The 19,763-nt window shown below is 34.8% G+C and overlaps 2 protein-coding genes across 7 annotated transcripts; one reads left to right on the top strand and one right to left on the bottom strand.

Annotated features, from left to right (window-relative positions):
* Positions 1-2,211: 2,211 nt before the first annotated feature.
* Positions 2,212-13,485, bottom strand: LOC131941795 (large ribosomal subunit protein uL14m). Of its 4 annotated transcripts, none has more exons than XM_059301314.1 (4): positions 13,459-13,476; positions 5,587-5,661; positions 3,291-3,420; positions 2,212-2,598 (listed from the first exon to the last, which is right to left on the bottom strand). In XM_059301314.1, the coding sequence occupies exons 2-4, from the start codon at positions 5,655-5,657 to the stop codon at positions 2,356-2,358; spliced, it is 444 nt and encodes a 147-aa protein (XP_059157297.1). In that variant the 5' UTR covers positions 5,658-5,661; positions 13,459-13,476; the 3' UTR covers positions 2,212-2,355. The 4 variants fall into 4 exon arrangements, with proteins under 4 accessions (XP_059157297.1, XP_059157299.1, XP_059157298.1 ...); XM_059301316.1 differs by lacking the exon at positions 13,459-13,476 and adding an exon at positions 13,285-13,303; XM_059301315.1 differs by lacking the exon at positions 13,459-13,476 and adding an exon at positions 6,967-6,970.
* Positions 13,486-13,505: 20 nt separating this feature from the next.
* LOC131941794 (uncharacterized) lies at positions 13,506-19,156 on the top strand. 3 transcript variants are annotated; one of them, XM_059301310.1, is made up of 5 exons: positions 13,506-13,612; positions 15,899-16,997; positions 17,120-17,336; positions 17,541-17,673; positions 17,944-19,156. In XM_059301310.1, exons 2-5 carry the CDS (start codon positions 15,911-15,913, stop codon positions 18,151-18,153), a joined length of 1,647 nt encoding a protein of 548 aa, XP_059157293.1. In that variant the 5' UTR covers positions 13,506-13,612; positions 15,899-15,910; the 3' UTR covers positions 18,154-19,156. The 3 variants fall into 3 exon arrangements, with proteins under 3 accessions (XP_059157293.1, XP_059157294.1, XP_059157295.1); XM_059301311.1 differs by having other exon boundaries at positions 13,559-13,606; XM_059301312.1 differs by lacking the exon at positions 13,506-13,612 and adding an exon at positions 14,583-14,599.
* The last annotated feature ends 607 nt before the right edge of the window (positions 19,157-19,763 follow it).

The raw sequence follows: 19,763 nt of genomic DNA, 5'->3' as shown, positions 1-19,763 counted from the left end.
CTGTGCTTATAATACTTATATTAAGCAGTTTATAAATGTCAGCTTAAAAGAAATGTAGCCGTAAGTTTGTTCTAGAGACTATACCTTCCTCTTCTACACAACGGTGTGTAGCCAGTGTAGTGTCCCGTATAGACATGCTAGATGTTTCACTTCATTTGATTTTATGTCACCGCCATGAATTGCTCACCCTCACAAACTATGATTTAAAGTATGATGGGTGTCCTGCGGGAACAACTCAGGCCGTACCTCTGACTGACGTCGTACACCTGACTGAGCGACCTAGCCCACACGACAGAAAACGGGGCCGTCGTGTGCGCGTGCTCAAGATAAAAATAGATCGCAGGTTCCCAAACTTTTTCGAGTAGTGACCCCTACACTATTAATATGACCCCTACACTATTAATATGACAATATTAGTAAAGAAATTAATAAACACCGAACTAAGATTTTCTAGTATAATTTTTATTTTAAATTGTTTGATAACTGATTTAACGCGATAGATGTAACTGCGTGTTATTAACTATTTCTGACAACGCCAAACTCATGTCAATCTCAACATATAATGTATTTTTACTTTCTCATATACAGAGTAGGCCTATAGATAGTAGAAGTTTTGTAATCGTGCACACAAATCACATGAAATTTTGAGTTTTCAACGTTTTACAATACTTCATCAAAATCATTTACGGATAGGGGACTTATTTTAATCGGGCAAAAATTCTAAATCGAGATTTATCAAAATCTCTGCATTTTACTAGTCATTAAGTCAGAAAAACTTAATTTTGCAATCTTATCTGTATATCTATGAATACGATAACTTGAGTACCCTTACAGCGAGGTTGATGAAATTTCATATGAAAGTATTACATCAAATTTGTAGTTCTGTAAACTTTGCTAAGGCATACATGTGAGTCATGCAGTGGGTTCCCCTCGATCATGGAGCTAGATTTTTGTACTTTTTTCTCAAATCCCGATTTTTGACCAAAATACAAACCCCACGTTTTCCCGTTTTGAACCTCCAGTTTAAAAAAAAAATCGTATTTATTTTCTCCATAATATCTTCCCTTTTTATTGTAGTTTATGTTCACTACAATATAGAACCGCTTCTTTGATATCATTTGAATGATTTTGTTTTACGGAGACAAGCAACTGCGAGCACGAAATTACATCTGCTGATTGCATCAACTTGAAAAGCGAATAATGGTGGAAGCTTGATTTCATTCAAAATTTGTTCTTTAGCCCGTACGATGCTTTCTTTACAAAGTGTTCAATAACACAAATAATATTCTGAAAACTTCGATAAAAAATCAGCCCGAAAACAAACGCTCGTTGGAAACTAGTCATTTCTCAGAAAAGGAACCAGTGCTTTACATCACCATGGACGGCCCCTAGTGTCTAGAGCACGGGTTAGAGAGGGGTTAATGTACCACCAGTTTCCCTCACCAACCTGACTGTCCCATAAGTCAGGATTGGACAACTTCTCCCCCCCCCCCCGACAACAGATGTCAGGCGTGTGCAGTGCGGAGGACGCACAGAGATTGAAATCCGTTGCATTTTTTTTTCCATAATGCCTATTTAGAATGAAAATTAAACGTGACCACAGAAACAGCTTGAGGACAATACAGTTTATTTCTCAAGCATTTACCAGCCTTTATTTATAGTTATAGAGGCTGGATTGAGATGGCATGCTGGTGAAGCAGAATTTCACAGAATTCGCATGCACACACATACAGAAAATATGGCTACGTTGTCCAAACCCTAGCTTCCAACTATCCACTGTCCAAACCCTAGCTACCAACTATCCAAACCCTGTAGCTTCCAACTATCCACTGTCCAAACCCTAGCTACCAACTATCCACACCCTAGCTTCCAACTATCCACTATCCAAACCCTAGCTACCAACTATCCATTGTCAAAACCCTAGCTACCAACTATCCAAACCCTAGCTTCCAACTATCCAAACCCTAGCTACCAACTATCCACTGTCCAAACCCTGTAGCTACCAACTATCCACTATCCAAACCCTAGCTACCAACTATACACTGTCCAAACCCTAGCTACCAACTATCCACTATCCAAACCCTAGCTACCAACTATCCACTGTCCAAACCCTAGCTACCAACTATCCACTATCCAAACCCTAGCTACCAACTATCCACTGTCCAAACCCTAGCTACCAACTATCCACTGTCCAAACCCTAGCTACCAACTATCCACTATCCAAACCCTAGCTACCAACTATCCACTGTCCAAACCCTATAGCTTCCAACTATCAGCTGCTCACAGTCCAATGCATACAAAAAACTTTTTTCATTTATCTTTTATTTTGAGATTAAAAAAAAAGAAAGTATAAAACTAAACAAATCTTGTGGCCAAGGATAAAATTTTGGTTAAATCTCCTTTTTTACCCCTGAGTGAGGATGGTATGGGTACCATAATTCTATTTCCCAGGGGATTGCCATTGTCATCAACTAAAACAATATTGTTGGTGTCCATACGAGGTACATTGGGTGCCTGATTCTTCCTTAGTCCAACAATATAGGCACGCTTCATTTCACCCTTGACTGTCACAAGAACCTTGTCTCCAAGCAAGCCCACCTAGTTACAGGTACAACAAGTCAACATTAAGTACTAGCAAATAGTTTCTTTTTTTTTTAAACGTTAAATATTGTAATTATTGACATTTCAAAACTTGAAATTAAAAAAACATTTCGAAATAAGCTATTAACATTATACATGGAATGGAATGGCTTAGTGGTAGAGTGCTAGAATGCAAACCCGAAAGTCTCAAGTTCAAATCCGGGTTCAGAGCATAGTGCTGACCACACTATCCCTTCTTGTCAGAACTATGTCAACATAGAGTCTTTTGATCAATTCCTATTACAATTTATTAAAACCGTTTTGTAAAACACGATTGACGGCTAAAATTCACTTTCCATACATTGCTTTTTTATAATGCAAAAATGTGACGTCACACCATCTGAACACCCCCCCCCCCCCCCCTCCCCCTCATCACACACTGTCACAAAATTACAGACCCCCTCTCCCCCCTATGAGTGTGACGTCATTTATGGATGACCCCTTAAGAAAAAAAAATCACAAAAATGGATGAACTCTACTTCACTTTTTTTACAAACATCATCAACTTCAAATCAAAGTGCCAGTAAAAGTTGTGTGACAAAGGTAATGACTGGTACACTCATGAGTTTCTCTCAGGCATCTCTTGGGGGGGGGGGGGGAGACAAGATAGAATTTATATAGAAAATATGCATAGTTTGAAGATATTTTACCTCTCTTTTATTATAAACATGAATAACTCTTGCTGGTTTACCAACATTAGATGCAGCTTTACCAATAGCACTGTTGTCAACTATTCTCATTCTTGCCATCTTCCTTATTTCATACAGTTTTTGAGATGAACTGTAATGATACAAGTATTGGTTAAACAGCAGTTAAAAATAAGTTTTCGCCTGAAGATGGGCGTTGTTTCATTGTTGTACAGCAGTTCCTTTTTTCACATCCTTCCATTTTAGAAGGTGATTTCCTCCAACACAATAAAGTATTTTATATCATGCACTGATCTATATCAACGTGTTTTCTTTTTGGATTTGCTTCCATGGCCTTTAAACAATCAAGAACAATAAACAAAGCAGCAGTTGTTTGATTTGGAGTTTGCTATCCCCACTCAATGTCATTTGGCTGGTGAGATAGCTTAGATTTAATGATAAAAATACTTTATTTTAAGCCGACCTCAGGTCTCAGTGATCAATAAAAATTAAAAAGTATCAAAATCATAAAAAAAAAATCTTAAATTAGGCCAAGCTTAAAATGTTGTCCCACGACCTAATTTTAAAAAAATCGCTGCCTTGGTAATCGTCTTCCAAAAAAAAAAAAATTTTTGTCGTCCTTTCAAAAATGTATGGTTAAATTAGTTTTATTTTATTAAATCTGGTTTGATATTTATATAATTAAAACAAGTGATGCTTAGTGTTTGTTGTTCAATTATTATTTGTCAGACACGCCGAGTAAAGGGGAGCAGAAGATAAGGTAAGAATTACATGTAACATATGAATTATGATATAAAATCTTTGATGTTTTACATAAAACAATAACTGCTTTCAAACCAAAATATTATCCATCATTAACAATTCAATATAAGAAAAAAAATTTATGTAAATTGATTGAATGGGACAAACTCTAGCAGACGAAAAAATTTTTAAACCTATGAACTGGGCCAAGACAACATGTTTAATAAACCGGGAGTGATCTCCCCTAAACTTTCTCGAATATTCTTATATAAAATAACAGGGGATGGGAACTCGGGCTACAGACATGATTTTTAATCCATTTTAAATACTTAAAGTTTTAAAAATATAATAAAATCTCGTAGACAAATTAATTGCACACCAAGTGAACGCCAAATAAAAAAGCGCATAATAGTGCGCAATATTATTAGTACTTTTAAAATTTACATTATTTTTTTGAGAAATCGGAAGTAGCGTAAATTACTACTTCCAGTCAACGGAAATTACTCAAAATTTAACAGAAGGTAGAGAATTAGATCTTTTACTTACATGTGAAATTTCATTTATCTATCTGAAATAGTAATCAAGTTATAGGCTTTTGAAAAAAAATTTGATACGGATCTACGATTTTGATAAAATACTTATATATGAAATTTCATCAACCTAGCTGTAACGGTACTCAAGTTATCGTGTTTACACACGGACAGACAGACAGACAGACACACAGACAGACATACGGACAAGATTGCAAAATTATGTTTTTCCGTATCAGTGAGATGCAAAACGTCGAGATTTGCAAAAATCTCGATTTTTTTTTTTTTGCACGATTACAATACTTTCTCTATACTTCGTATATACGAGAAAGTAAAAAAAGAACAGAGCATTACAAAGAGAGCTATGACTAAGTAGCCATTTAATAAAAAACGTGCATTTTTTAGGTTATCGATTAACTTTGATAATTAAACTTGGTACCAAATTAAATATCAAACAAAGACCTGTGGCGAACTTTAAAGCAACAGCCAATAGAGGCAGATATTAAGGCCCGTAAATGGGGATGGATCAGACACACGTTAAGAAAAGAAAAAGAAAACATCGCAAGACATGCTTTGGACTGGAATCCCCAGGGAAAAAGGAGGGTGGGCTGGCCAAGGAAGACATGGAGAAGAACGGTTGAAGAAGAGGCGAAAACAGCTGGGCTCACATGGGCACAGATAAAGGGGGCAGCCCAAAACTGCAAAACCGAGTCCGATGGAGATGTGTGGCTGCAGCCCGTTGCTCCCCAGGGGCCACAAAGGAATGATGATGATGACCAAATTAAAGGTTAAACAATGTAGTTTTCAAAAGTGTTGTTAGATAATATTAAAATTTAAATCACATGTCACAAAACACTGTACTTATACAATAACATTTATAAAGTAGACAAATGATTGAAAAGTGGCAAATAAAAACTAGGAAAAAGGATTGGAAGGCTATAAATAGATAGATCAAATTTTGTTAGACAGTGTATTTACAACAGTTACAAAAGTGTCTACAATCCATAAAATCTAACAGTACAAATTACCTAAAGAAACAGCATGTTGTACTCAATCTTGACACTGCAGGAAACAATGAGGGGAAAAAGGTCAGTGCCATTGTGCTGAAAAATATGCATGTTTATAAATTCTTCAGATGTAATGTGTATATATATATATATACATATATATATATATATATATATACTAGCTGCATCCCGTGCTCCGCCACGGTAAATCTTTTTTAAATGTACCAACTTGGGAACAGAACAAAACTAAACACAACACAAACGAACGCAAAAAAACACAAACAAACGAAAAAAACAAACATAACACTCATAACATAAACACAATTTAAATGCAATCATAAAGGCATATTGGTCACAGTCTAGCCCGTAGCGCCAAATCGCGCCCTTTCCGGGCGCCGCCGAACGCGTCTGACACAGTGAATGACTAAAATAACAGAGGCGTAGCGACCCTTTCCGGCGCCCGGGGAAAAACTTTTGATTTGCACCCCCCCCTCAAACTTACGATTTGCACCCCCTCCCCTCAAAATTTCAATTTCCACCCTACTCCCTCAAACTTTCGATTTGTACCTCCTCTTAGACTTTCGATTTGCACCACTTTTGGTTTAACCCCCCCCCCCCCCGTTCAAACTTTTGATCTGCATCCCCCCCCCCCTCAAACTTTCGATTTGCACCCTCCCACCTCCCTCAAGCTTTCGATTTCCACCACCCCCCCCCCCCCAGCAATTTTTTTCCAACCCACTTTGGCGCCCCCTTAGGTCGGCAACCGGGGACATATGTTCCCCCCCTCTCTACGCCTCTCCTATAAAACCCCCAGCAGTATTTAAAATATCCGTGTTTTACCCACCATATTATATCACTTTATCGATTCACGCATTTTTTTCCCCAGTACTTTAAATTTTAAAAATTTACAATAGAGTTTCATAACTAATACCATTGCGCACCCAATGAACGTGATGACGCGTCTATAATAGTGCTTAATAGTTGATTAAAAATTATAAGTAGTAAACATTACATTCAGTGAATAAAATAAATAAAAGATAGACTTTTATCAATCAATGCTAATTATAATATTCCGACAATAATGTACTCGTACACGTCTGCATAATTTGCATAATTTGCATTCACATTTTGCTAATTATATTATTCCAACAATTATTCCGTCATGTAGATTCTGCATTCACATTTTTAGCGTGAGTTCAATTTATTTTTAAAATACCTCCCTTGGCAAAAATACTAAACAGTTTAATTAGATTTTTCTAACCTACAGTTATTATGTTATTAAAATGTATCCACTTTTTCTAGGAATATTAACGAAAACGATATTTGACATTGATCCTTTTAAGGGGGGACAGTCATGAACTTTATTGAAATACCATTTTTTGCACAATTTAACAATTTTACAGAAAATAACTCATTTATGGCATTAGTATATATGTTTAATACACTTTGGTGTAAAAAAAATTTCATGGTAATCGTTAGCCGATTAAATTTGGCGGGAAAAATGTACATTTTTTACATACAATTTTTAAAAAACTTTTCCTCAGTAACTATCTATAATTTCAAGTCCAACTTTTGGATTTAGATCACGGGTTCCCAACCTGGGGGTCGCGACCCCCCTGGGGGTCGCCAAGGGCTTTCTGGGGGGTCGCCAACTGGTATACTAAACCTAAGTAATGAGAAACAAAACATAAATATTTAGAAGAATATCTGCAGTTCTGCTTTACTAACATCACTGGAATTCAAATAGAGAAGAAGCAAAGCGTAGGCCTACTGTGCAAAGTTGTTCTCAGTCACGAGTTTATAAAATCTTCAAAACTAAAACGTCATTTGAGACGAGTCATTCGGAACACACCAAAAAAGATATCGTGTTCTTTCGTCGGCATGAAGCTAGTTGCAAACGTACGTCAGAGACTTGATCGAACAGGAAGTTTTCACCAAGGAAATACAGCATTAGCGCAAGCATCAAATGAAGTTGCGATAGAAAATGCCAAGCAAAAAAAAAAAACACACAATAGAAGAAAATCTCACCAAACGCTGCATGTTGAAGATGGTGAAGTTAATTCTTGGGGATTCCAGTGCAGTAAAGATGCAACAAATATCTCTGCCTAATAATACTACTCAGCGGCTTGTAGCCGACGTGTCCGTAGATATTAAATAACAAATTTTTAATGAAATCAAGCGTTTACCATTGTTTGCTTTTCAAGTTGATAAATCAATAGACGTGAGTTCGTGTTCGCAGTTGCTGGTCTTTGTCTATATTCATTCAGATGATAGCAAAGAAGAGTTGCTATTTTGTGAAATAGCATGGAGAAAATAAATACATTTTTTTTTTTAAACTGGAAGATTAAAGTTGGTTAAAACGGCTGTGGGGGTTTGTACTGATGGTGCGCTATCCAGGTTTAGGTAAAAATTGGGCATTCAGAAAACAGAAAAGATTTAGCTCACTAGCCACTGCATGATTTACCAGTACGCCCTCGTCATCAAGACTCCATTGCAAGTAACAGTCGTACTCTATATTTAGTCGGGAGCAAAGACATTAATATAGATCACGAGGTTCTGCTTTTCTACACTACAGTACGCTGGCTGTCAAACAAAGTGTTGTGAATCGTGTTTTTGAATTGAAATCTGAAATCAAATTGTTCTTGGAAGTGCAAAGGAAACAAGACCTTTTGGTATACTTAAAACGACATAGAGTGGTTGGAGAGAGTATCATACCTAGCAGATATATTCAAACATCAACGTAAGCTTAACCTGAAGCTTCAGGGAAAATGAACGAGGATTATTACTTTCCATAATAATCTCGGGGCATTTTTATCAAAGCTGCAAAATTGGCGAAGAAAATAAATCTTGGAAATGTTGTACATTTGAGAAACTCTGCACTATGGTAGATGAACCTGATTGTGAGATAATTAAAATTTTGAAAGAAGCGATTTCTGGGCATCTTGAATCTCTTGAAAACGAACTGCGGCGCTATTTCTCTGAGCTGAAAGAAGAATCTGCATGAATTACAATGTGAATTCTTTAATTTTGCAGAATGATTCCGCCTAAGATAAAAACTGCTCACACAATTTTGGTGTATTATTCACCATTCATACCCAAACGTAAAATTGATTGACTTTTCGAGAATAGCCTTTCAACACTATTCTTCGATTAAAAACAAAATTAAGAAGTAAATTGAATGTTGATAATGACATAGGTTGGCGTTAACAAAAACTTAACAGTGAATGTTTAGTAAATAGCATGCAATTTTACACATCGTATTAAATAAAACAGTTATCAAGAGTAGTTCATATTGAAAGTCTTCTAGAAAATCTTATTTTAGTGCTTATTAATTTCCATACTAAATACGGCTTTTTAATTTTATGGGGGTCGCGGGTCACTAACTATTTATAAAAGGGGGTCGCCACTCGAAAAAGGTTGGGAACCACTGATTTAGATAGTCCACATGCATGTGACAAAATCCATAGAAGAAAATGTACATATTTGCAGAAACTTTTTTAATTATGAATTTTCTACTAATGACTAATTAATTTTAACCTATAAGGTTTGCAAAAATTTTTGTATAAAAAAAAGTAATGAAGATAGCTCAATTATTCTCCTGCTTGTTTTTTCAACAGTGTGTTATGTAGCTTCAGCAGAAATTTCATGTAAATTGAACAAGTAGTTTTTGAGGAAAATGTTTTTGAGTGTTCAAAAATGTAAAAAAATACGTTATTGAGAAAACGCTAAAAACGTAACAAAAATGGAAAAAAAAAGCTTTTTTCATTGAAAATACAATGTAAAGAGCTATTTTAAAAGCTTTATCAACATGTTTATGATGATAATTTCATCATTAGTAGTAAATTAAGTAAAAACTGATTTTGTAAAAAGGGTTTGAAAAAGACTACATATATTGATGGAAATATAAAATTTAAATTAAAAAAAAAAAAAAAGTTTTTACACTAATAAAACTAACTTAGCTTAAAACAAATAACAATTTAGAAGGCTCCAGAACTGTATGAAGGCCCTCCCTCCAGCTTCTCAAACTCCTGTTGGGCTTTTGAGCTGGCGAGATCATTCTGGACCTTCTCCTTTTGACTTCAACTGACGCCTTTCATTCTGCACTGTCAATCCTCCTCTTGTCATGCCTTGCTGCTTTGACTTGAGAAGAAGTGGCATAGGAACAGCCAATGGCATCCATAAAAGCAGCCAGATGTTTACTGCCACCATTAAACTCACTGACTGATCTCAACGCCATAAGATTTGCGCACCAGGTCAATAGCTGTGTCAAGACTGGCGTTGGAGAAATTTTTTGAAGAAATTGATATTTTGTTCAGGATATTGCGGTATGATGACTGTCATTCCTTCAATGGCCATGGCATTGCAAAACTTATCCACAGCAGCATAGCCTAATCCTATGTTGAGGAAAGCAGCGACAAATTTCTTGTTGATATCATAACACCTGTCGCTGCTACTCATATTGGAGCTTGATCCTGCTGCTATGGAGTTGCACACTGCAGCTAACTTGCAGTTGATGTACTAGACCCTTGCGTCCAGTCAAAATAAGTTGCAAGGGCCCTTGACATGTACTGCACTGAGCTGCCGAAAAGAGGGCGTTTACTTCAGCCAGGTCTACAATGACCAGCCCTCCAACTGTAGTAGCTTGAGGTGCTTCACATTGAGAAAACATGCTAAGTTTTCTCTTGGAGGCACTGACCACTGTGGGGATGGTTGTATATCCAGTAGTAGGAGAAGTGGCAGCAGTGGGTGTAGTGGCAGCAGTGGATGCAGTGGCAGCAGATGATGCAGTGGCAGCAGTTGATGCAGTGGCAGCAGTGGGTGAAGTGGCAGCAGATGATGCAGTGGCAGCAGTTGATGCAGTGGCAGCAGATGATGCAGTGGCAGCAGTGGGTGAAGTGGCAGCAGTTGATGCAGTGGCAGCAGTGGGTGAAGTGGCAGCAGTGGGTGAAGTGGCAGCAATTGATGCAGTGGCAGCAGTTGATGCAGTGGCAGCAGTGGGTGAAGTGGCAGCAGTGGGTGAAGTGGCAGCAGTGGGTGAAGTGGCAGCAGTGGATGCAGTGGCAGCAGATGATGCAGTGGCAGCAGTTGATGCAGTGGCAGCAGTTGATGCAGTGGCAGCAGTGGGTGAAGTGGCAGCAGTTGATGTAGTGGCAGCAGTGGGTGAAGTGGCAGCAGTTGATGCAGTGGCAGCAGTGGGTGAAGTGGCAGCAATTGATGCAGTGGCAGCAGTGGGTGAAGTGGCAGCAGTGGGTGAAGTGGCAGCAGTGGATGCAGTGGCAGCAGTTGATGCAGTGGCAGCAGATGATGCAGTGGCAGCAGTGGGTGAAGTGGCAGTGGGTGAAGTGGCAGCAGTTGATGCAGTGGCAGCAGTGGGTGAAGTGGCAGCAGTGGGTGAAGTGGCAGCAGTGGGTGAAGTGGCAGCAGTTGATGCAGTGGCAGCAATTGATGCAGTGGCAGCAGTGGGTGAAGTGGCAGCAGTGGGTGAAGTGGCAGCAATTGATGCAGTGGCAGCAGTGGGTGAAGTGGCAGCAGTGGGTGAAGTGGCAGCAATTGATGCAGTGGCAGCAGTTGATGTAGTGGCAGCAGTAGTTGTGCTTGAACCAGCAGCCTCTGGATCTGCAGTAGATCCTGCAAGAGCTGATTTTTGCTGCTTGGTAGCACAAGCCTTAGCCAATGTACTTCAATGTAGCCTTCTGCTTTCTGGAAGCCTGTCCCTTTTTTGCATACAACTTTTGTGCAGGCATTGTAGATCTGTAAAACAAGTCATAATAATGTATAAGCTGTTTTAAAAAAATAATCACAACGTACTAAAAGGTATGCACATTATCTGCATACATTGATTACATTCAGCCTTTGATACAGATAGCTAGGCTAAGAGCCTAAGACTAAGATCTAGTTTACGTAATAAAGTTACTAGATCTACATCAAAATCTACGTAAAATCTGGCATCTAAGATAAAACTATAGTTTATACTTTGATAAAGGAATAGAAATAATTGAAAAATTCATAATTTACCTTCAAATAAATTCCAGAAACGAAAAATAATTCAAAAAGTAGAAAGTGAAAGTTGTTGCAAATATATCTACAGCTCGGCTAAAAATAGCATCTCCTAGGACACGGCCGACACATCCTGACAAAAGTTAGAAAAATTGAGCTTGGCGCACGGTATTTTTAGACAGAAGCGTCATGTGACATCTATTGTCCAATAGATACATGACTCTTCCCATTTTGAAGCACACTTTCATTGCGTGTTTTGAAATACTATATTTAGAACTAGGTCAATGTTCTTAGGCTAGCTAGACTGACCTCGAAATTCCGCGCATTTTGATATATGGTAAGCTAGGCTTACTACGGTGTGTAGATCTCGCTACACATCGTTGTGATGGGCGTATATCGGGGTGAAATACATTTTTTTACACACACACACCCACTTCAAATGCAAAAACAAGTGTAAAAACTATATTTTATTGTAAATTTGATAAGTATATTATGTTTATAAGTGGTTAAAGTAATAGAAAAAATTTAAAAAAAAAAAATGAATTTTCCGAGGTCGACCATGATTTTTCAAGCTTAGTTCATCGATGCGCCCCCTTAATATGTTTTAGCAATGTGCGTGTATTTAATATTCTCTTTACGTTATGCAAAATTGTACAAACAGTGGAAATTATAAAATAGCTCTATGTCATTATATAAGCAAACCCAACTCTTTTACTTATAATAAGACACTGCGGTGCACTGAAAAGCACAGCATGGTGCGTAGTTTACTTTTATAGTCCCAAAATCTATAGCGATGACGGACGGAAGGACAGACACAGCCCGCTTATATTATAGATATATATATATATATATATATATATATATATATATATATATATATATATATATATATATATATATATATATATATATATATATATATATAAACAATTTAAGAAAATCAAGAGAATAAGATCTTATACCTAAGGTATGTGTTGAAATAAAATACTTAAACTATATCAACATTGAATTGCTAAGACGAAAAAAATCGGGCATACTTGATATATATTTTTACATCGCGTCCAACCTAGAGAAAAGGTCTGGCGTATTGCAGAAAGATCCGAGCAAATGCGGCCTATTTTTGCTAATTATTTTGTAGCCCCCCCCCCCCCCCCCGCCCTACTTCTAATTCGTTTAAGTGTAGGCCTATGTGCTAAATTATTGCTGCTACAAACATTGTTCGAGTTCTTCTTACTCAGCCTTTTAACTTAAGTAAATGTAATCGTCTTATTTTACTAGATCTAGTTGTCACAAAACTTCTGCAAGGTTTTTTTCTGTGTTTCTTAAAAAAAAAATTAGCGGCCTACTACACTCCACTTTATTAATAATATTAAGTCTGATTAGGCCTAATTTTTGCTAATTTTAGTAATTTAATAGTAATTTTCTGTCAATTAAAATTGATTTAAAACAATTTAATGCACTTGACTTTAAACAACTAGGCCTAATAAAAAATGGTTTACACTAGTTAACTTAAGTTTACACTAGTATACAGTGAGTGTTTACACTTCACTAGTTAGTAGTTAGTAAGTAAAGTAAAGTAGTTAGATTACTGTAGTGGCCTAAACATTACAAATTACAATGTTGTTTACTCAAGTTTACTGTTTACACTTTTAATTTTTTGTTTTGTGTCACCGTCACCACAAGTCAGTGTGAGACAGTAACTACTAGTAGTAACTAAGTTACCGAAACTCAACAAACAATACTAGATCTAGATAATTTCCGACGCTATATCGTGAGATTTCCCATACTTTTCTAGTTTAACACTAGGCAAAACAGCAGTGACACTGTTACAGTGTTACTGTTTGTCGGACACTTACAGAGAATAACCCGTTGTACTGACTGTGTACAACCACTAACCTTCCTGACAACTGAAAACGAAAGCGGAAATGCACTTACCCTACTTACAAAACACAAATCATAAGCAAAAAGTTGGATCCAAATGTTTAAAACTATAATCATAACTTTCAGCGCCAGTCCCAAAGAAAGGCATAAACTCTTCCTTATGGTCCAGGTTTAAAATAAATTCTCAAACAAAGACTAAGACAATTTCTAGATCTAGTATAGATCTAGATTAGATTCTCTTCTACTACTTCTAGGTCTAGATCTAGATGACACTAGATTAATAGTTTAATAGATTTAGAATTTAGATGTAGGTCTAGAACTCGAGATCAGAGATCTAGCATTCTAGCTAGACTAGATCTAAAATCGGTAATCTATCGTTTTAGGTACGTAAAATCGCCCGCGACTAGATCTAGTAATGTGAAAAACAGGTGACTCCTTAAATTTTAATAATTATTTCACATTTTTAGGAGGATTTATGTTTTGAAAAATACAGAAATGTTTCATTTATGTACCTGTTTTCAAACAATTGAATTAAAACTTTTCAGTAATAAATGAAGACTATCGATGTTTCCAACAGATGCAACCATGCTCATTTAATATAGCAGCCATCTTGTTTAAGTTCTTTCTACGTTAACTTATAGCGGGAGATTCAGGGGAAGGCAACTCTATTTTACAAATGGCTGCTGTTTATATAGTATATTTTTATATAGGAAATCCTGCTCACAAACACTGCTGTTAAAAGTTATTTTCTTGCCTATATTGATATACTTAGCTATTGATTTAGGTTTATTATTCATTTCTATAATATTTGACACAAATATATGAAAATATACTTTTAAAAGCCTTGACAATGAGGTAAATTTTTCGTACATTACTAGCCGCGGGCGATTTTACGTACCCAAAACGATAGATTACCCTAAAATCTAAATCTAGACTTCTAGATGATAAATTTTAAAAAAATGACTGCGTACAAATTATTTTATTTCAATACCAACGAATACAACACACAATGACAATGACTACTTTAAACTTTAAGTTTTAAATTAAAGTTTAACTTAGTGACAATGAATTTAGTCAATGATCAATGATTGAATGGAGCACAATCTAGTCTTGAGTCTAGAAGATCTATTCTATTGGATCTAAATTTCTAAAATTGGTAGTATAGCAGCTAGATTTAATAATAATATTTTAGTAATTAGATCTAGATAAGAGCCGAATCGCGGCATATCATATGCCGCGTTTTAGTTGTTTTATTTTCTACTTTTCAGTAATTCATAATTTGTGAATTTGACAGTACCAATGCTGCCACTGAAAATATTTGCTTTAAAACACTATCAGTAGGTCGTTAAGGACGACACCCCCCCCCCCTCCTTTCCCCCAACCATACCCTCCCTCCCCCCGTGAAAGCAGCCTCCTCTTAGTTACCTCCCCTAAGTTTAAAATCGTTTCAAACTAACTTATCTGCCCCTAATAGCCGTCACTAAACCCAGGTCTACGATTGTAAACATTTAGCCTGAACCACAGCTCACTAGACCAGGTGGGGGTGGTAGGGATATGCCTAGAGAGGAAGAGAGGGGGGTGCTAGGCATGCTTACAGCTTGGTGTTTTCTATGGTCTCCATGAAGAGATATATATAGATAGTCTATGAGATGTTTCATCCCATAATGATAATCCATTAACTTCTGTGACTTCACTCCTTCTCAAATGATTTTCCACACAGGTGTTGGAAAATAAAAACCTTGTAATAATTTGGGTCGTAGATTAAAGCTTTTATTATTTATTAGATGAAAGTACCCCAAATTACTCTTCATTAAATTTTGGATTATCAACCTTTAAGCTCTGTATCTATTTTCTATTATTTTACTTTTTTAGATTCAGTAAAACATGTAATTTATTGTAATTGATAAAAAAAAAAAAAACAACTAATTATTCTTGACATTAAGCTGTAGATAAGTGTTTCCCAAACAATTATTGTCTCATTTGATTTATGACTGTTATAAAAATCTGGCAATTCTGCATTCACAAAATATAAATATTATTTAAAAAAGGCCTTAGGTTTTCTTTCCTTATTAACAATCTGCTGATTCTTTAATGTTTAAAAATATTGATGTTTTTTTTTAAAGATCATCTTGTGTGATCAAAATGTTTTTGGTCTGCTGAGGATGACAAGGGGTTCCTTTATGAAACTTTCGCAGCCTCCCAAATCAATGAAACCAGTTTATATACCCCCTGCCCTGGACCATCTCAGTACCCCCTAGTGATAATATTACCCACTTTCGGAACCATTACTTTAGATAGATGCAGAACACTGTCAATATTGTGCCCTAGTGTTTAAACTTTATTCAAAGTACCAACGTTTTAAAAAGTTCATTTATAGATGAGGACATTATTGTTGTTGTTTGAAATTTAGTTGGCTTTTTTTTTTAAAGCCTTTAATATGTGTTATGTTTTTCAGTTTATATAGAGAATGGCATCTTTTCTACGATCAAACTTAAAAGTTGCCCTGAAAACTTCTCAAATCAAACAAATTTATTCAAGCAAAAGAGAACTGAAAAAAAAATACAGCTACGATCTTACAAATTTAATACAATGGAAGAAAGAGAGTGCAATTGTATTTGGGGAAACTCTCAAATGTACCAAATCTGGTAAGTTGAAGAACATGAAGAATGATCCTAAAAGGAATGAACTAATGGAAGTATTAAGTGGAATATCTTATAATCAGGTTACTGAGTCAGCCACCAGTCAAAATAACCAAGTGAAAGATAAATGTGTGGATCTACACACTGAATATGACTCCTCTTCCAAGCCTCCAAAGTTTTCAAAAACTGTTTATAAAGAAAGTGTCTTGCAAAATTCTGATGATTCTAACATTCAGAATACAGGCATCATTAAAGACTCCAATAAAGTAATAAAAGATTGTTTCGGAGATACAGTTGATATACCAAAAATTCTTCCAGTGCCAGATTTTGGAACAAATGAGTTCACAAAAAAGTTTGAGCTGTTAAAGACCATTCCAGTTAGGACTGACACATCAAAAGAAGATAATCAAATTCATGAGGCTAATAACATAAATCTAGATTTAACATCCTCAACAGATCAAAGTAGCAAAATAGTCATAAATGGCTTGGATTTGAAGTCAACTAAATTAAAGAGCAAAAAAAATAATTTGTCTACAAATGATGGAAAACATGTGAAGGAGAAAACTAAGCCAAGTAATTCATCATCCAGCTCTCCAGAGATGCCCCAGACTTCAAACACCATCAAAGATCAGGCTATGTCATTGCTGTCCCAGCTACCTTGTGAGCCACCAAGTTCTTTTGATGTCATCTCTCAAGTGCCCTTGTTTCCAAAGGAGAGTGAAGTGTGTAAGTCATGTGATCAAAAGTTGAGTGACTTCAAATCAGCAGTACAACAATTAAATTTACGATATCTACCAAGTGTTAAATCTATTTTGAACAAAACTTCACCAGATATCAATAAATTTTATCTGAATCGCTGGCGAGAGAAAATGATTTCTGAACTTGGAGAGGAAGGATTTAAAAAACACCAAGAAGGTAAGCTTTCTAAAGTTTTAATTATTGTAATTCATTATTTAATTAATAACCAATCTTTATTAATTTATATGTAATACAAATAAATGTTCTAGTATCTATAACAATTTGAAAATTTTTGACAGTTATTATCAAGAAAGGTTGCAATCTGCACGAAAACATAAAAAATTACCTATCTGGAAAACCAATAAGTGAATTACACATCATGGCTGACAATGAAGGGCATTGGGCAAGTCTTCAAACTGCTTTTAAATTGATATCAGAAGTTAAAGCTTTGGAAACAAATATTCTTCATCCTCTGCTACATTATAAGGGAGTTTTAGATTGCATTGCCCAATACAAGTAAGTGCCAATGTTATATAAATAGTTTATGATTTAATATTAGTAATAAACAGAAGCTACCGCAAAATTACTGATCACATTAAAAATGTTACATCATTTATATAATTAAGCTGAATTATATAAATAACACAGATGTATTTATTAAATGTATCTGTAGAGGACTATCTGACTTAAATTTTAATATGTTAAATTGTATTCACTCAGGGATCTTCTTTGTGTAATTGACTGGAAAACTTCTAAAAAACCACGCACCACACTAAAACAAACATATGATGATCCACTACAAATTGTTTCCTATATGGGAGCTGTGAATACTAGTGACGTACTGTTAAAACAGGTGAGAGAATTTAGTTTTTAAATGTTAAAATGTTACTGCATTGCTTTTTTCAATATTAACATGTTTAAAAACAACTGACATACTATGTTACAAAAAGCAAACATAAGGCAACATTTTACTGATGCTGCTTTGCTGAAGAGACAAATAAAATTCATTAAATTTTTATTTTACATATATATATATATATATATATATATATATATATATATATATATATATATATATATATATATATATATATATATATATATAATTTTCTCTTTTACTTAGAATGGTGCTGTCAGAAATGGTATGATAGTGGTTGCCTACCCAGATGGGAGCCCAGCCCAGATTCATCAGATGAACTTGCCTTTGTGTGAATATTATTGGAAGGAATGGACTGACCGTTTGTATAACTATTACCAGCTTGTTTATACAGAAAAGATGGCCAAAAATGATACGTCAGTAGAGAGAAATGTGACGAACAAAGCTGCTAATTAGCATTTGATGCAAACAATTTGTTTGCCTTGGCATTGCTTTATTGTAGTAGTGATTGGTAGTTTGATTAAACATTTGGTTGCTGTTTTGTTTTAAATGTTTGACAGAAAGAAAATAACCACACATTTATTTTTTAATTTTAAAGTAATATTTGATGAAAAAATCTCAATACCTTGTCCATTTTAAAAATCTTTGGAATTTTTGTTTGTGGAGAACCTATTCATTTATATATTTTTAGAGAAGCATTACATATACATGCATTTAATTAATCTTTTGAATGCTTTACCTTGAATTTTTTGTTTTTATATTTTAAAAGGCATTAATTTTAAGGGCATTTTAATTGTCAGCCTTAATTTAATAACTCCGATCTAACATGCATTTAAGATTTGCCTTACACATTTAACATTGCAGTTTGCTTTAATGTATTGAATCTGTAAAGCTTCATCTGCCAAGTATTGAAATTGTTCTTCATGGGCATTTGATTTGAAAAACTGACTTCTTGCATTTAATAACTTTCACGTATTAAACCCAGGACCTGTATATATTATAGAAGGCATTAGTTTACAGGCTTATTTAGACAACTTCATTATTTTGATGACATTTAAATTATAAAAAAAACAACTTTGTATATTTGGTGTGAATAATAAATCCATAGATTTGAACCAGGAATAGAAAAAAAAAAATAGATTACCTGTAAAGAAAACAGAGTTGAACAGGCAGCCTTTTACTTTTGAAATGTTGCAGCTGGTTGGTTCTTTTGATATGTGAAAATAAACTTTGATATAGATCTAATATTTGGTTGTAGCCTTTTCTGTTGGTTTTCTTATTTGTAGTAAAAATGTGTTGGTCATTAAAGAATTTCACTAAATAAGGCAAAATGAAAATCTGAAGATTATTTTCTATTAAGTTATGTTTTTAGTTAGCATTAATTAATAATGATAATTGTAACTAATCTTAATATTCAATCTGCTTAAAATGTTTATAATTTTTTTCAAACATTTGTAAATAAAAAAGCTTTGAATTTGTGTCTGATTATTTTTGGTTTGTCAACACAATTTCTCAAACAATGACTTTCTGTTAAATTATTTTTTAAATTATTGCCTAGTAAAAACCTTTCTTAGTTATTTTTCACAGCATCAACATATTTTCTACCTTACAATGTGATGGTAAAATTTTATTGGTAAAAGTATATTAAATAAGTTTACAATATGTAAGTACAAATAACAGTTTTAAATATATATATATATATATTATATATATATATATATATATATATATATACAGGCCTATATACTGAGAAAGATTGATATTTGTAAAAAAAAAAGCATTTGTGACACATTTTCAACCAGTAAAATATCTAACAGTAAAACTGATTGACATCAACAAAGGGATATCTACAGTGAAGTGGAAATAAAAATGACATAAACTGTTTCAATGAAACAATATATCTTTGTATATGTAAAAATGTACAAAAAGTTTAATAATACAATATTATAAGAGAAAATATCACAGTGAAATGAGGGCAGAATGATGTGATTGAAAATCTTTTTTTTTTTTTTTTGCTGATAGTAAAAAGTCACTAGAAAATATTTTCCTTAACTGCTAAACATTAT

Source organism: Physella acuta, unplaced genomic scaffold (assembly GCF_028476545.2).
Source record: "Physella acuta isolate Inbredline_101_S28 unplaced genomic scaffold, ASM2847654v3 ptg000373l, whole genome shotgun sequence".
In the NCBI taxonomy this organism is placed as follows: domain Eukaryota; kingdom Metazoa; phylum Mollusca; class Gastropoda; family Physidae; genus Physella; species Physella acuta.
This window is presented reverse-complemented; position numbering and strand designations above follow the sequence as displayed.

Coding starts and splice junctions, on each gene's coding strand:
- LOC131941795 (XM_059301313.1), bottom strand. CDS start 5,657: ATGGCACTGACCTTTTTCCCCTCATTGTTTCCTGCAGTGTCAAGATTG. Junction 3,421..5,586: donor ACAACATGCTGTTTCTTTAG/GTAATTTGTACT, acceptor GTATCATTACAG/TTCATCTCAAAAACTGTATG. Junction 2,599..3,290: donor ATGTTTATAATAAAAGAGAG/GTAAAATATCTT, acceptor ACCTGTAACTAG/GTGGGCTTGCTTGGAGACAA.
- LOC131941794 (XM_059301310.1), top strand. CDS start 15,911: ATGGCATCTTTTCTACGATCAAACTTAAAAGTTGCCCTGAAAACTTCT. Junction 16,998..17,119: donor ATTTAAAAAACACCAAGAAG/GTAAGCTTTCTA, acceptor AATTTTTGACAG/TTATTATCAAGAAAGGTTGC. Junction 17,337..17,540: donor GATTGCATTGCCCAATACAA/GTAAGTGCCAAT, acceptor GTATTCACTCAG/GGATCTTCTTTGTGTAATTG.